An 18,217-nucleotide genomic window follows, 5' to 3' on the forward strand; every position below is an offset into this window, starting at 1 on the left:
GCTTTGCCACCTCCGCACTCCAGTCCTGGTACACCCTTACCGTCGAGTTCTGCCACTTGCTGCTTTTCTCCCTTTTTGCCCACCTCAGGACTTTCTCTCGATCACTTAGCCGCTGGAACCGCACCAGCACCGCCCTCGGGGGCTCGTTTGCCCTAGGCCTCCTGTCCATGACCCGGTACGCCTCTTCCAGTTCCAGGGGCGCCGGACCGGCCCCTTCCCCCATCAGGGAGCTCAACATCTCCGCCACATATCCCGGGAGATCCGACCCCTCCAGGCCTTCTTCCAGGCCCAGGATCCTCAAATTTTTCCTCCTCATCCGAGTGTCCAGCTCCTCGAAGCGGCTCTGCCACTTCATGTGGAGTGCCTCGTGCACCTCCACCTTTGCCCCGATGACTGTGGCCTCCTCCTCCCTCGCGGTCATCTCCTGCTGCAGCTCTTTAATCGACGCCTCTTGGATCGCCTGGGCTCCCACCAACCTGGTGGTCGTCGCGTTCATGGACTCTAAGAGCTCCACTTTCAGCTCCGTGAAAAAACGGAGGAGAGCGGCCTGCTGCTCCTCCGCCCATTTCTTCCATTCCTCCGGTGCGCCGCCGGCCGCCATTTTGATTTTCTTCCCCCGCTTTTTTTGGGGAGCTGCTGCCGTTTTTCTTGCCGCTCCACTCCGGGTACCGACCATAAAATCGGTCTAATTCTCCTCAGGGGACCTTCCCCCACCGGGATTCGTCTTTACTGCACCTTTGGGGCCCTCCAGTTGGCCCGAAAACACCTTTGTCGCAGGAGCTTCCAAGTGTGCGACTTAGCTAGTCATAGCCGCACCCGGAAGTCTCTGGGAATATATCTAACTGTACACCGTACCCAGTCTGTAATATCTGTTCACTGTACACACTGGGGCCTGGGAATATATCTAACTGTACACCATACCCAGTCTGTAATATCTGTTCACTGTACACACTGGGGTCTGGGAATATATCTAACTGTACACCATACCCAGTCTGTAATATCTGTTCACTGTACACACTGGGGTCTGGGAATATATCTAACTGTACACCGTACCCAGTCTGTAATATCTGTTCACTGTACACACAGTCTGGGAATATATCTAACTGTACACCGTACCCAGGCTGTAATATCTGTTCACTGTACACACTGGGGTCTGGGAATATATTTAACAGTACACCGTACCCAGTCTGTAATATCTGTTCACTGTACACACAGTCTGGGAATATATCTAACTGTACACCGTACCCAGTCTGTAATATCTGTTCACTGTACACACAGTCTGGGAATATATCTAACTGTACACCGTACCCAGTCTGTAATATCTGTTCACTGTACACACTGGGGTCTGGGAATATATCTAACTGTACACCGTACCCAGTCTGTAATATCTGTTCACTGTACACACTGGGGTCTGGGAATATATCTAACTGTATACCGTACCCAGTCTGTAATATCTGTTCACTGTACACACTGGGGTCTGGGAATATATCTAACTGTATACCGTACCCAGTCTGTAATATCTGTTCACTGTACACACTGGGGTCTGGGAATATATCTAACTGTACACCGTACCCAGTCTGTAATATCTGTTCACTGTACACACTGGGGTCTGGGAATATATCTAACTGTATACCGTACCCAGTCTGTAATATCTGTTCACTGTACACACTGGGGTCTGGGAATATATCTAATTGTACACCATACCCAGTCTGTAATATCTGTTCACTGTACACACTGGGGTCTGGGAATATATCTAACTGTATACCGTACCCAGTCTGTAATATCTGTTCACTGTACACACTGGGGTCTGGGAATATATCTAATTGTACACCGTACCCAGTCTGTAATATCTGTTCACTGTACACACTGGAGTCTGGGAATATATCTAACTATACACCGTACCCAGTCTGTAATATCTGTTCACTGTACACACTGGGGCCTGGGAATATATCTAACTGTACACCGTACCCAGTCTGTAATATCTGTTCACTGTACACACTGGGGTTTGGGAATATATCTAATTACACGCTGCAGTATTCCGTGACACAGACATAATGGACTGGGTGCTGAATACAGTTTTACTGACTGCAGTTGTTACTCTGTAACTCGCACCTTCCTCTGTCTGAAATATTTAACATATTATATTTTTTTATTTCCCCAGTTCCAAGCTCCATTACCTTGTTCCAAAAAGCTGCGCATCGTAGACTCATTCGGTCTGTGGACCGGACCAATGTGAGATACAGTATCCGAGCGGTAGAGGCTCCTGAAAATCCAGAAAGATTTGACCGTGTTTCATGTGTTTTGGGATCAGAGGGATTCACATCAGGGAAACATTCCAGGGAGGTGGAGGTCGGGGACAAGACTGACTGGGCAGTGGGTGTGATGAGAGAATCAGCCTATAGGAATGGACCAATTACTCCAGGTTCTAAACAGGGTTACTTTAATCAGTGGCTGTCAAATGAGAAGGTATAGGTAGCTACTGAAAGCCCATTCATCCGACTGAGCCTGAGCATAAACCCACAGATCGTCGGAGTTTACCTGAACTATGAGGGAGGACAGGTGACCTTTTACAATGCTGATGACATGTCCGTTCTCCACACTTTCACTGACAGCTTCACAGAGGAACTCTTTCCTTTTTTCTATACTCGATCATTCAATGAGGTTACAAATGCTGCTCCTCTGAAACTCGGTCATTTTGTACAGTAGATTTCCAAACCCATATATTAGAATATTCCACCTCCCACATAGGAAATTGAGGCACAGCAGGAAACAACGCAGGGACAGTGTTGGCAACAAATAATGGAGATTTGTACGTTGGGTCAGTGATTGGTAAGTGTTTCTTGCTCTGAGCTCTTGTCTGTAATCCCAGACTGTAATGTGTGTTACTGTGCAGGATGAATACGTCCCAGTGTGAGCTCTCGGGCTGTGATCCCAGACTGTAATGTGTGTTACTGTGCAGGATGAAGAGGTCCCAGTGTGAGCTCTCGGGCTGTAATCCCAGACTGTAATGTGTGTTACTGTCAGGATGAAGAGGTCCCAGTGTGAGCTCTCGGGCTGTAATCCCAGACTGTAATGTGTGTTACTGTGCAGGATGAATACGTCCCAGTGTGAGCTCTCGGGCTGTAATCCCAGACTGTAATGTGTGTTACTGTGCAGGATGGAGAGGTCCCAGTGTGAGCTCTCGGGCTGTGATCCCAGACTGTAATGTGTGTTACTGTGCAGGATGAAGAGGTCCCAGTGTGAGCCCTCGGGCTGTAATCCCAGACTGTAATGTGTGTTACTGTCAGGATGAAGAGATCCCAGTGTGAGCCCTCGGGCTGTGATCCCAGACTAATGTGTGTTACTGTGCAGGATGGAGGTCCCAGTGTGAGCTCTCGGGCTGTAATCCCAGACTGTAATGTGTGTTACTGTCAGGATGAATCGGTCCCAGTGTGAGCCCTCGGGCTGTAATCCCAGACTGTAATGTGTGTTACTGTCAGGATGAAGGTCCCAGTGTGAGCCCTCGGGCTGTAATCCCAGACTGTAATGTGTGTTACTGTGCAGGATGAAGAGGTCCCAGTGTGAGCCCTCGGGCTGTAATCCCAGACTGTAATGTGTGTTACTGTGCAGGATGAAGAGGTCCCAGTCTGAGCTCTCGGGCTGTAATCCCAGACTGTAATGTGTGTTACTGTCAGGATGAAGAGGTCCCAGTGTGAGCCCTCGGGCTGTAATCCCAGACTGTAATGTGTGTTACTGTCAGGATGAATCAGTCCCAGTGTGAGCTCTCGGGATGTAATCCCAGACTGTAATGTGTGTTACTGTGCAGGATGGAGAGGTCCCAGTGCGAGCTCTCGGGCTGTGATCCCAGACTGTAATGTGTGGTACTGTGCAGGATGGAGAGGTCCCAGTGTGAGCTCTCGGGCTGTGATCCCAGACTGTAATGTGTGTTACTGTGCAGGATGGAGAGGTCCCAGTGTGAGCTCTCGGGCTGTGATCCCAGACTGTAATGTGTGTTACTGTGCAGGATGGAGGTCCCAGTGTGAGCCCTCGGGCTGTAATCCCAGACTGTAATGTGTGTTACTGTGCAGGATGAAGGTCCCAGTCTGAGCCCTCGGGCTGTAATCCCAGACTGTAATGTGTGTTACTGTGCAGGATGGAGGTCCCAGTGTGAGCCCTCGGGCTGTAATCCCAGACTGTAATGTGTGTTACTGTGCAGGATGAAGGTCCCAGTCTGAGCCCTCGGGCTGTAATCCCAGACTGTAATGTGTGTTACTGTGCAGGATGAAGGTCCCAGTGTGAGCCCTCGGGCTGTAATCCCAGACTGTAATGTGTGTTACTGTCAGGATGAAGGTCCCAGTGTGAGCTCTCGGGCTGTAATCCCAGACTGTAATGTGTGTTACTGTCAGGATGAAGAGGTCCCAGTGTGAGCTCTCGGGCTGTGATCCCAGACTGTAATGTGTGTTACTGTGCAGGATGAAGAGGTCCCAGTGTGAGCCCTCGGGCTGTAATCCCAGACTGTAATGTGTGTTACTGTGCAGGATGGAGGTCCCAGTGTGAGCTCTCGGGCTGTGATCCCAGACTGTAATGTGTGTTACTGTCAGGATGAAGAGGTCCCAGTGTGAGCTCTCGTGCTGTAATCCCAGACTGTAATGTGTGTTACTGTGCAGGATGGAGGTCCCAGTGTGAGCTCTCGGGCTGTAATCCCAGACTGTAATGTGTGTTACTGTCAGGATGAATAGGTCCCAGTGTGAGCTCTCGGGCTGTAATCCCAGACTGTAATGTGTGTTACTGTCAGGATGATGCGATCCCAGATTGAGCTCTCGGCCCTTTGCCCGACTGTGCGACCTGGAACTCTTCATTCCTGCTCATTCCACTGGAAAAGGATCTCTTGGTCTCTCGGAATAGGGAATCCATGTTACAGATCCCAGCAATGACATTCGATGTCAAGAAACTGGAGTAACAGGATCCCAGAGCCACATCACACTGTTCACACACAGGCAGGAAATAGTAATGGTAAAAATACATCAAATCAGTGATAGCTGAAGATCGACAACCTCACCGTCTGGGACACTGAGATATTCAGGAGGCTTCAGCAAGTCTGAACAAACCCTGAGCAATGCAAAACATTTGTTAAAGGGTTTAATCTGGGACAGGCCATTGTTCTCCGATAATGGAATGGATTTGTGGACTCGGAGATTATTTTAGTGTCTGTAAATCTATTCTACATTGTGCCTCGATTGTAGATATTGTTCAATTCTAAAGTGGTATTTTTCCTCCAAATAATAAAATTCCTTTTCTTGATTAATCGTGAGTTGATGTCTGGAGTTTTTGATTTGCAAAAAGAGCCACTAAATGAATCTAAAATGACATGTAGGTGAGGGCAACAGCTGATAGCTCACATTGAAGGATAACATCACATTTTCTCTAATCAATGTATGATGACTTTTTCACTGCATGAGGAATGGAATAAGCATGAGGATTGGTGACTGTGAGACAATCAGATTGTTGTAAAAAGCCATTGGACTCACAAATGTTACGATAGCTGACTGAATCCCACGTCAGGCAAAAATTAGGATTTTAAAAAATATATTTTTATTCAAACAAAATCTTCATTGTAACAAACCCAACAACAATACAACCAACCCCAATCCCATCCTTCCCAAAATGCACCCAACCAGTCTCCCCAATCCCCCTTCCCCCATAAAGAAAACAAACCCTGACCCAATTAGAAAGGTGAACCCCGCTCCCCCCAACAGCTGATACTAACCAGTTCCCTTGACAAAGGAGATGAAAGGCTGCCACCCCGAGTAGAATACTTTTACTGACCCCCCTCCTCGTATACTTGATCTCTTCTCGGGCTGAAATTCCATCAGGTGCCCCAACCAAGCTGAGGGCTCAGGTGGCACCGAGGAACCTCCACCCAAACAGAACTCTCCTCTGGGCTATTAGTGAGGTGAAGGCTAAGACAGTGGGCAGCACTGCTGGATATGGATGTGATAGGTATGGTATGCTGCTGGGCATGGTCGTCGGGGGGGGGGGCACTGGGAGAGGAGGCAGTGTTTTGCCGGTGCCAGTGGGCCTGTGCCAACCCACCTGTGCGACCAGGTGGAGGTCTTTGATCTTCTTACGTTACTGGGTCCCAGTCCTACTGGTGACACTCCTCGAGCTGATGGGCTCTGTCCCTCCCTCCCAGGCGTCACTGGGTGCCTTGTGGATGACCCTCCAAGCACCTTGTGGAAATAGGGCATCCCATCTGCACTCGACCACGTCCAACAATCTGGCATTCCCGAATCGTGGGGCTGGGCTCCTTGGTGGCGTAGCTACGAGCTGTGTGGGGTCTGTTCTGTGGGATCAATGTAAGTGCTACTCCTCCTTATTGGTGGGGAGCTGGCGGGTGTGGTTCCAGTGAATTAGCCGGTGGGACCATTATTTGTGGCGTGAAGCCTGTGGGGCCTCTTTAATTGGAGCAATTAACGTCTGATGCCAGTGAAGGCCTTGCCGGGAAGCTCGGCAGTCCCCGCTTGCTACCATACTTAAAAACATTTCCATTAAATCACGCCCATAATATAATCAAGAAGAGTCAGCATGGCTTCATGAAGGGGAAATCATGCCTGATAAATCTATTGTAACTCTTTGAGGTGATAATGAGCAGCACAGATAAAGGAGAATAAGTGAATGTAATATACTTGGATTTCCAGAAAGCATATAAGGTACCAAACAAAAGGCTACTTAATAAGATAGAGCATGGTGTTGGGGGTAGTATATTATCATGGATAGAGGATTGGGTAACTGATAGAAGACAAGAGTTGGGATAAGAGGAGCATTTTCAGGATGGCAACCTGTAACTAGTGGAGTGCCACAGGGATCAGTGCTGGGGCCACTGTTATTTCCAAACTTTGTTGTGGAGGCCTGGTCAGATCCCAACAGTGGCTAAGGTATTGAACCAGAAGAGCAACAAATTTTAAGACTGTGCAGAAAGATTGATTTGCTCCAGAAGTGGTTACATAAGAAAATGGGCTTAGTTATTTTTCCAAACAAAACTTTATTAAAACAAAAGAAAAACAATATTTAAACTTTTAAACTTCCTAACCTAACCAGAGCAGCTTACATGCATCTTTTAACCTTAACACACAATTTCCTATCAAACAACACGTAACATGACATACAGCTCTATGTTCTACTTCCACAGTCAGGCAAACTTGATACTTGCATTCACAGAACATATTCCTTTCCGATAGTGAAGTTCATTCAGACTCTTTTCCGAAAATGTGTCTTGGTGGCAGATTGTCCTACTGTCTCTCAGTATCCTTTCCAAATCCTTCTCCCTCCACCTGTTAATCTAGAATTCTTCTTCTATCTGAGCTCCATCCAGCCCCTCAAACAATGGTTCTGGCCTGGGATGTCCAGACTTGAACTCATCATTGCTCTCTGGGCTTTTTATTGCCCACTCCCATTTACACAAAAAAAACAGGACCATGTTATGAATATGCAATTTATGGATAAAAAAGGCCATCAGACTCTGTAATGGGCTAATGGCTGATCAGATCAGAGTATCCCAGAGGACAATGGATCTTGAGTATATCTCCCTTACTGAACAGGGGCATCCTGTTTGCTGTGATGTAGCAGTGCTAACCACTGTGCCACCATGCCACCCTGTACTGTGTGGTAATTACAAGGTGGATTAATTTATCGATCTATTTAATTTGGATGTTGTTTGGGGAAAGGGGATGTCTTAAGCAGTTCAGGGATTGTTGTTAGATTGTGGAAGAACAGGTACATTCTACGTGTGTTTAGAGGCTTGATACTTAACTGTCTTAGAGTGGTGTTCATGTGTATTTGTATTTTCTTTAATTTAGTAAATAATCTTCAATAATTCAATAATCTAGGGGGAGCACGGTAGCATGGTGGTTAGCATAAATGCTTCACAGCTCCAGGGTTCCAGGTTCGATTCCCGGCTGGGTCACTGTCTGTGCGGAGTCTGCACGTCCTCCCCGTGTGTGCGTGGGTTTCCTCCGGGTGCTCCGGTTTCCTCCCACAGTCCAAAGATGTGCGGGTTAGGTGGATTGGCCATGCTAAATTGCCCGTAGTGTCCTAATAGTAAGGTTGAGGGGGGAGTTGTTGGGTTACGGGTATAGGCTGGATAAGTGGGTTTGAGTGGGGTGATCGTTGCTCGGCACAACATTGAGGGCCGAAGGGCCTGTTCTGTGCTGTACTGTTCTATGTTCTAATTGTTACATAACGACTGGATTGTTTATTCTCACGGATTTCACCTTGATTTTGACACGATTCCAAAAAACAAAGTTCTTCACCCCCATGAATTAATGTTTCAAGTTGGGATACCAGCACAGATCAGCGTGGTTCGTGGCAATGATCAAGCTATTCTTGGCATTGACCCCCCCACCCAGAGGGAAATCGGTGCCCTTGCCAATCTCGGTGCCACCTTGAAGTGGTGTTCAGCATGGAACATGGCTGATTCATCACCTCCGTGGTGATCAGTAGGAGGATTTCCTTTTCCATGTTTGACCCAATGCCATGAGACTTTGAGGGTGGGTCCAGAATCGATGTTGGCCCAGAGCGACTCCCTCTAGCCAGTATGTCACTGGACCAAAACCCCTGCAAGGATGATGCTGGAGGAGTCCGGCACATTGTAAGGAATGATTATGGTGAATATGACTATGTGAGATTGTTGCAACGCCCAGGGTGATTCCAAGTGGTGTATTCCATTCTGTTTAGTAGGCATTTTCAAAGCTATTTCAGAGAATAAATAATATTCACAGAATCACAAGAATTGTTACTGTTCAGAAGGAGGCCACTTGGCCCATCATGTCTGTACTGGCGCTCCAAAAGAGCATCATGACTTAGTGCCGTTCCCCTGCCTTTTCCCCATATTCTGATAACCATCTAATGTCCTCTTGAACACCTCAACCAAACCTGCCTCCACCACTCACAGGCAGTGGATCCCAGACCCAACCACTCGTTGTGTGTAAAAGTTTTTTCTCACATCACATTTGCTTCCTTTAAAAACCATTTTAAATCTGTGCCCGCTCACTCTTGATTCTTTTACGAGCAGGAACAATGTTATCCTGTCTACTCTGTCCAATCCGCTCTTTGAACATCTCTATCAAATCTCCTCTTAGCCGCCTTCACTCCAAGGAGAACAGTCCCAACCTCTCCAATCTATTCTCATAACTGAAGATTCCCACCCCTGGAACCATTCTTGTCAATTTCATCTGCACCCTCTCCAATGTGTTTACATCCTTCCCATAGTGTGATGTCCAGAACTGTACACAATATTCCAGCTGAGGTCTAAATAATGTGTGAGTTTCATACCAGGCCAGACCATGTAAGGTCTGTGAGGTTTCCTCCCCGAAAGTACATTTGTGAATAAGATGAGTTTTTGTAACATATAAAAGCAAATTACCGTGGATGCTGGAATCTGAAACAAAAACAGAAAATACCGCACAATCTCAGCAGGTCTGACAGCATCTGTGGAGAGAGAAGGGAGAAGGGAGCTAACCTTTTGAGTCTGGATGACTTTGTCAAAGTTTTTACAGCAATCTCGTTGTTTCACAGTCACAATCCTCGTGCGCCATTTTGATTCCAGATTTTATTGAATTTAAATTGTCAGGATGGGATTGGAAATATTGTCCAGATTATTTTATTTATTTATGTTTTAAATATTTTTATTCAAGGAATTTTCACATATACAAACAGAATCAGAGGAACAACAAACAATTCAGTAAAAAAACAGCAGCAACTCCCCCCCCACCCCACCCCCGCTGATGCCAACCCCTCCTCACATCCCACCTTCCCCATTTTAACCCCCTTACCCCTCCCAACCCCACTCCACTCACCCCCTGCCCAGCTTGCTGACTTCTCAAATCTCCTTAAAGAAATCAATAATTGCTTCCACCTAACCCTAACCCAAACCCTCAGGAATTCTCCAGGTCGCTCAACCACACCCCCGCTTTCGGCAGCTCCGAGCCCCACCACCTGAGCAAAATCCGTCTCCGGGCTATCAGGGAGGCAAAGGCCAAAACACTGACCTCTCTCACCTCCTGAACCCCCGGCTCTTCCAACACCTCAAATATCACCAACTCTGGACTCGAACCGTCTCCACACTCAACACCTTGGGCATCACGTCCGAGGAACTCTGCCAGAACCCCCCCAAAACATGTGGACATGATTCGAGGGCCCCACCGTACCACCCACACCCATCCTGCACCCCCTCAAAGAATGTTCTTATCATTGCCACTGTCACATGAGCCCTGTGCACCAATTTCAACTGGATGAGGCTCAACCTCGCAGATGACGAGGATGCGTTCACCCTCCGCATGGCCTCCGCCCACGTCTCGGCCCTCACCTCCCCTCCCAGCTCCTCCTCCCATTTACACTTAATATCCCCTACCAGGACCCCCTCCCACTCGATCCACTCCTCATAGACATCCAACACCTTCCCCTCCCCCATTTCGTCCTTCAACAGGACCTTGTCTTGCAATCCCAGGGGCGGCAGCCCAGGAAAGGACAGAACCTCTCTCCTTCCAGAGTTCCGAACCTGCAGGTGCCCATAATGAGGCCTCCAGCCCCAGATGCTGCCGCCACTGCTCCCACATCCTTAGAGCCGACACCACCACTGGCCGCACGGAGTACCTAGCCGGCGAGAACGGTAAAGGCGCCAACAACAAAGCCCTTAAATACGTACCCCGACACAATGCCACCTCCACCTGCCCTCAAACTGAGCAACCCATTTCTTAACCATAGCAATATTCACCACCCAGTGATAGAATCATAGAATTAACAGTGCCGAAAGAGGCCATTCGGCCCAGCGAGTCTGCACTGGGCCTTGGAAAGAGCACCCTAGCCAAGCCCACGCCTCCACCCATCCCCACATCTCCACTCTATCCCCGTAACCCAACTAAACCTTTTTGGCCACAAAGGGCAATTTAGCTTGGCCAATCCATCAAATCTGCACATCTTTGGACTGTGGGAGGAAACCGGAGCACCCGGAGGAAATCCACGCACACACGGGGCGGATGTGCAGACTCCGCACAGACAGTGACTCATGCTGGGAATCGAATCTGGGACCCTGGAGCTGTGAAGGAACTGTGCTAACCACTATGCTACCGTGCTGCCCAAATTGATGAACAATTATAATGAACATAATTCATCATGTTCGGCAACGCCAGCCCCTCCCCTCGCCCCCACTCAAAGAAAGCCCGCCACACATGCGGGAACTTCCATGCCCATACAAACCCAGATACCAGCCCATTGACCTTCCTAAAAAACGACCTGGGGACAAAGATTGAGAAGTTCTGAAATACAAACAGAAACCTTAGCAGCATCAGCATTTTTACTGTCTGCACCCATCAAGCCAGCGACAGCACATCCCACCTCTTAAGATACCTCTTCATCTACTCCACCAACCGAGCCAGGTTCAGCAACTGCACCCAACTCTGCACCACCTGGATACCCAAATACCTGAAACTCAACCCCACCACCCTAAACGCAGTTCCCATAGCCTCCTTTCCTGCTCTCTAACCTCAATCGGGAACTTTTTCCTGTATTCAACTTGTATCCCGAAAACCAACCAAATTCCCCCAGGATGCCTCCTATGCTGTCCACAGGTTCCGAAATATACAATAACCGATCGTCCGCATACAATGCCACCCTATTCAATCCCTCTCTATCGCTCGATGCCCAAAGCGCCATTGCCAGCGGCTCTAATGCCAAGGCGAATAGCAACGGGAGAGCGGGCACCCTTGTCTCGTCCCACATTGCAGGCAGAAGTACCCTGAACTCACTCGGTTCATCCGCATACTCGCGACCGGGGCTTATACAACGGTGAAACCCAATTACAAAACCCTACCTCAACCCGAACCTTCCCAGCACCTCCAACAAATACACCCTTCCATCCGATCAAATGAATTCTCCGCGTCCATCGCCACCATTGCCTCCACTTCCTGCTCCTCCGAACACATCATCATTACATTGAGCAGCCTTCTCACATTCACCGACAGTTGCCTCCCCTTCACAAAACCCGTTTGATCTTCGCCTATCACCCTCGGGATACAGAACTCAATTTGCAAAGCCAACACCTTCACCAATAACTTGCCCTCCATGTTCAATAGTGATATCGGGCGCTACGACCCACACTGCTCCGGATCCTCCTTTAAAATCAAACAGATGGACGCCTGCGACAAAGTAGTGTGGAGTTCCCTCCTCTCCCTCGCCTTATACGCCCTCGTCAGCAGCGGCCCCATAGCCGCCACAAAATGTTCATAAAACTCTACCGGGAACCCATCTGGCCCCAGGCCATCCCTGCCTGCATCGTCCCCATATTATCCACCACATCCCTCAGCCCGATCGGGGCCCCCAGTCCCTCAACCAGCCTGTCCTGCGTTTGAGGAAACTCTAACCCATCCAGGGACCGCTGCATCCCCACCCCCGCCTGGGGGCTCCGATTCATAAACCCTCCTATAAAATGCCTTGACCATCCCATTCACCTAGTCCGGGTCCACCATACCTTGCCCTTATCATCCCTATGCCGATCTCCCTCACCGCCTGTTGCTTTCTCAACTGATGGGCCAACATCCTGCTCGTCTTCACCCCTCCTCATGTACTGCCCCCCTGGCCCTCCATGGCGCTACCGACCGCCTTCCCCGTGGAAACTGGCCCAAGCTCCATGTGGAGCCCCTGCCTCGCCTTCAACAACCTTGTCTCCAGCCCCACCGAATACCTCCTGTCCTTCCTCAAAACCTCGTCCACCAATCTAGCCCTCTCCTACCGCTCTGTTTTCTCCCTGTGCGCCCAAACGGATATAAACTCCCACCTGACTACTGCCTTGAGTGCCTCCCACAGCGTGACGGCTTTGGCCTCCCCCATGTCGTTCTGCTCCACGTTCCCCGAATGGCAGCCCTCACCCGCTCATACACCTCCTCATCCACCAGCAACTCCATAAACTCCCTCAGCTCCTTGGCCACTGCCGACACCCTTAGCAACTTAGGAATTGACCGGTCCAAGCTCAGATCTATGACTGGATTAAGATCTCCCCCCATAATCAACCGAGGCGACTCCAAGTCTGGGATTTTCCCGAACACCCACCTCATAAACTCCACATCATTCCAATTAGGGGTATAGAATCAAATGTGGGTTCTGTAATGGTTTTTCTTCTACCAGGCGCATTTCATTTGTTACTTCCACACAGTCATGTCCTTGGTCTGTGGAAGTAACGATTAGCTGCTTCCAACACTGCTGTCCATCTGGCTGATGTGACTTGTGATACTCTGCTCATGGAAAGTAGGGAATGGACTGCATGGGGATATTTAATAGTCAACTGCTGGTCTAAGACAAGGCCTGCTGTAGTCATTACAGCTCGACAGGTTGCTTCCGTGACTCTGAGGCAGCTGCCATATGCCAGTCAAGTTTGGCAGGGTAATATTCTACAGGTCTTAACTGGTCACCATGTTCTTGGGCTAGGACTGCTGTCACGTAGCCGTCTTTCTCATTAACATAGTGAAAGGCCTTCCATTGTGTGCAAGGCCAAGTGCAGGTGCTGTGCACAAAGCACGTTTCAGGTTCAAGAATAACTCTGGGCGAAATTCTCCGACCCCCATCAGGGTCGGAGAATCGCCTGGGGGTGCCTAAAATCCCGCTCCGCCACCCGGGAAGTGGCGGGGGCAGGAATCTCGGCACTCCGATCGGAGAGGCTCCTGCGGCGATTCTCCGGCCCGGATGGGCCGAAGTCCCGCCGCTGGGAGGCCTCTCCCGCAGCCGAGGTTTAAGCCACCTCTGGAACGGTGGGCTCAGCGGTGCGAGCAGGCCCCCGGGGTCCTGGGGGGGGCGGGGGGGGCGATCGAACCCCGGGGGGGTGCCCCCATGGAGGCCTGGCCCACGATCGGGGCCCCCCTCAGAGTCTGGGCCAGTGCCCTGGCTGCACTAGTTTCTTCCGCGTCCGCCACGGCCTCCACCATGGCGGACGCGGAAGAGAACCCCACATCGCGCATGCGCCGGCAGTGACGTCAGCGGCCAGCTGCCGCTGCCGGTGCATACGCGGACCGGCGAAAGCCTTTCGGCCAGCCCCGCTGCCGGGGGCGCCGGTTTTTTGCGCCGGTCTTCTGGTGGCAACCGCTCCGGCGCGGGGCTGGCCCCCAAAGGAGAATTCCCCACCTTTGGGGAGGCGCGACCCCGGAGTGGTTGGCGCCACTCCCCTACTCCGGGACCCTCCGTCACGCCGGGTAGGGGAGAATGCCGCCTTCTGTTCCAATGTGAGGTTAACTGAGTCTTTTGATTTCCGGTTGCCTTTTAGGAGATTATTTAAAGGTTGAGCCAGCTGAGTAAAGGAATCAATCCAATTTCTGCTAAAATTGAAAGTCCCAAAAATGACCTCACCACCTGGACAGTTGTAGGTTCTCTGACATCTCTTATTGCTGCTGTCCTGTCCTGGGTAAGTTTTCTTTTACCTTTGGAGAGTGCCTGACTGAAGTAAATAACTTCATCTTGAGAAATCTGTCCTTTGGCACGGCTTACTTTGTGTCCATTGTGACAAAGGTGGTCCAAGAGGGAAGACAAGTCTTTTTCATGATCATCCTCATTAATGGAGGCTAGCACAACATCATTCACGTATTGGATAATGGTGGAGGACATATCAGGTAGTTCCCTCAGTTTGGTCCTGTAAAGCCATGTGAAAAATAGTAGGGCTGTTGTGAAATCCTTGTGGAAGTCTGGTCCATGTGTGCTATTGTTGGTTAACTGTGAAATCAAACCATGATTGCAATTCCTTAGCTAGTGGTACTGATCAAAAGCCATTTGCCATGTGTCTCACTGGAAAGCATTCAAGGTGTGGTGTTAAGGAATTAAAGATTGTCAAAGGATTGGCTACCAAAGGAGCTTTTCTGTCAATGCATTCATTGGCTTTCCAATAATCAATCGTCAGGCACCATGTGCCATTAGCCTTTTTGACAGGCCACACTGGACTGTTTGATGAACTGTGAATTTTCAAAAGGCTACAGTCATTTTTGTCCTTTGCCCAAATTGGGTGTTTAGCAAGATCACTCCTTTTAAGGCGACTGAGTGACCAGGGGCGGGATTCTGCGACCCCCTGCCGGGTCGGAGAATCGCTGGGGGCCGGCATCAATCCCGCCCCCGCCGTGTCCCGAAGTCTCCGGCATCGGAGATTCGGCGGGGGGGGGGGAATCACGCCAATGACGTCAGCAGCCGCTGACGCTCCGGCGCATGCGCAGACCTCTGCCGGCCGGCGAAGTCCCTTTGGCCCCAGCTAGCATGGCGCCAAAGGCCGTTCCCGCCAGCCGGCGGAGCGCCAACCACTCCGGCGCGGGCCTAGCCCCTCAATGTTAGAGCTTGGCCTCTAAAGGTGCGGAGACTTCCGCACCTTTGGGCGGCCCAAAGCCGGAGTGGTTCATGCCACTCCATCCCTCCGGGACCCCCCCCCCCCCCCTCCCCCCCTCCGCCCCGCCGGGTAGGGGAGAATCCCGGCCCATGTAACTTTGCCATTACCAAACATAAGGGATGAATTTAATATACCAGAGGATATCCATTCCCAAAAGTGCTTCTGTTATGGGACCAATCCAGATTGAAGTAATTAGTTGATATGGGCCAAATTTAAGCAGTAAAGGCTGTGTCCATTGAAGGGTTACTGGATCACCTCCCACTGCATATGCTTCAATCGCCTTGTCTTTTAAAGGGAAAAATGTAGCATATTTATTCGGGACACAGATTAATTGTGCCCCAGTATCAAAAATAAAATCAATGTCTTGTCCTCCCACTCTCAATGATATGTACAGTCCATCCGAATTGTTTTTAATTTAAGCATGTAATGCTGTTTGAATGGACTCACTGACAGTGGGGTCCACTAGTTTTTTGACCTCTCAAGTTGTGGTTGCAATTGTCTGTGATACCTGTTGTTATCATCATCATTATCATGTCTAGGTGGTGCCCGTGGGTGGGGTCTAGGTTGTTCCTCGTCCGACATAATACGTATTCCTGGTCGGATCCCAATAGTAGTCATGGGTTGGGCCTTGTAGCTGTCATGGGGTGTCTCCCTGTGATGTGAGTCACAGGGTATATCTTTGTGGTCTTTTCCCTGTAACTCCTCTAGTCTATAGCAATTTGTTTTTGCCCAATGTCCTGTTTTACCACAAAAATTGCATTGCCCCAGTTTTCTGCAATCTTTTAATGGAGCAAGGAGAGGGCCTGTTGCTGATGGTGGGGTGGATGCTGCAGTTCCAGCAGCTGCTGCAGCTTGTGGGGCGTCATGATTTCTAACTTCCAATCCTCGTTCTATTTGAGTGCAGCGTTCTGCTAATACCCTCCTTGCAGCGCCAGTTTTTAGATCTGAACTTTGGTTACTGTATCTTACATGTCGCTACTCGTCAGATTATGAAACAGCTTCGTGTCTGAAGGAAATTGCTTTTATTCAGTTTGATTTTCAGATATCTCTTGATCGGTATTTTTTACTTGCAATACAGAGTCTTTTTAAAGTTTGTTTTGTCCAAGTAAATACAGAGTACTGAGTTGAATTCAATACAAATCAAAGCTCTTGATATTACTTCTAGTTGAATACACAATACAGAAAGTTGAAAATAAAAACAAAATAGCTGTTCAAAGCAACAGAGCAGAAAAGTAGCTTTAGAGATTGAATTAGGTGATTCCAGAATGGCTTCTTCAAACCTGCACGTATTCTTTAAAGATTATTGCTGTCAATAATGTCTCTCCCCTTTCTGGCTGTGATTGGGTTAAAGTTCTTTCATAGTCAATTCAATTCGATATGTATTTGTCCATCAAATTTTAACATGAGGTGATTTGAAATATGTCTTTCTTATGGACCTTATCGATTACCATGAAAAGTTTCTGGGAGTGTTGCCCAAAATCTTTGACTTGGCCAAATGTGTCCTTGGTCTGTCCAGGTTTATTATCTTGATTATTCTCATGGGAAACAGCATCTCTCACTGTCTGGTATTTTACAAGAAGCCATTTTAAATCGTGGGCCATTTATTCCTTTAATTTGTTATATACTAAAATGTAGATCCTTTACCAAAAACATAGATTCTATCAGGGCTGGAGGTACAGTAGAGGGTGATGCACAACCCAATATAGAAGAAAAGCCAAGACAGTCTGGAAGGCAGAGTAATTACAAACAAGTTAAGACACAAGGAATTAATATGGCAAGGCTGGATGGCATTTAGACCATAAGACATCGGAGCAGAATTAGACCACTCAACCTATTGAGTCTGCTCCGCCATTCAATCATAGCTGATATTTTCTCATCCCCATTCTCCTGCCTTTTCCCCCTATCCCCTGATTAATCAATATCTTATTATCTCTGTCTTAAAACACTCAGTGATTTGGCCTCCACAGCCTTCTGCGGCAAAGAGTTCCACAGATTCACCACCCACTGGCTGTAGAAATTCCTCCTCATCTCTGTTTTAAAGGATCGTCCCTTCAGTCTGAGTTTGTGTCCTCTGGTTCTAGTTTTTCTTACAAAAAGAACATATCCACGTCCACTCTACCCAGGCCTCACAGTATCCTGTAATTTCAATAAGGTCCCCCCTCATCCTCCTAAACTCCAACGGGTTCAGACCCAGAGTCCTCAAACGTTCCTCATATGACAAGCTCTTCATTCCGGAGATCATTCTTGTGAACCTCCTCTGGGCCCTTTCCAAGGACAGCACATCCTTCCTTAGATATGGGGCCCAAAACTGGTCACAATACTCCAAATGGGGTCTGACCAGAGCCTTATACAGCCTCAGAAGTACATCCCTGGTATTGTATTCTCGCCCTCCCGCTGTCTTGGGATGCAGCCTCTGAGACAGCCAGAGCCTGTGAGCAGCAACTCGAACATCCACCATGTGGTAGTAAGATAGTCTTGTCAGGTTAGCCTCAGGTCTCCAGTCAACTCAGCATAGTGTCTACCCACAGTTAAAGCATGCTAATAATTAAAGATTTTAATAAAATAGAGTTGCATTTCTCCAAGTGTTGGAAGCCTGTCTCTCTCACTGCTATGGTAAACGCAGTCCTCGCAGACCCAGCTTAGCCAACACATCATGGTACCAGTGAGTCATGTTAGAGATTGACGGACATACCTTGAGATAGTCTGCCTTTGACCAGCGATCAGCCATCCAGAAACATGGACAGCGCCCGCCCTCCCCCCGCCACTCCGCGTCGCCGGCAACCTCTGTGCCAACTGGAAGATTTGTAAGGAGAAGTTCCAGCTGTATCTTGA

At 48.9% G+C, this 18,217-nt stretch overlaps 1 protein-coding gene across 1 annotated transcript in view; it reads left to right on the plus strand.

Moving 5' to 3' along the window:
- LOC119976358 (zinc-binding protein A33-like) overlaps positions 1-5,290 on the plus strand; it is a 58,481-nt gene extending 53,191 nt beyond the window's left edge. The window contains exon 6 of the mRNA XM_038816842.1: positions 2,162-5,290. Coding sequence (XP_038672770.1) covers positions 2,162-2,472 — 311 coding nt within the window. The 3' untranslated portion in view covers positions 2,473-5,290. The remainder of the gene's footprint in view (positions 1-2,161) is intronic.
- The last annotated feature ends 12,927 nt before the right edge of the window (positions 5,291-18,217 follow it).

Source organism: Scyliorhinus canicula, chromosome 13 (assembly GCF_902713615.1).
Source record: "Scyliorhinus canicula chromosome 13, sScyCan1.1, whole genome shotgun sequence".
NCBI classification, from domain to species: domain Eukaryota; kingdom Metazoa; phylum Chordata; class Chondrichthyes; order Carcharhiniformes; family Scyliorhinidae; genus Scyliorhinus; species Scyliorhinus canicula.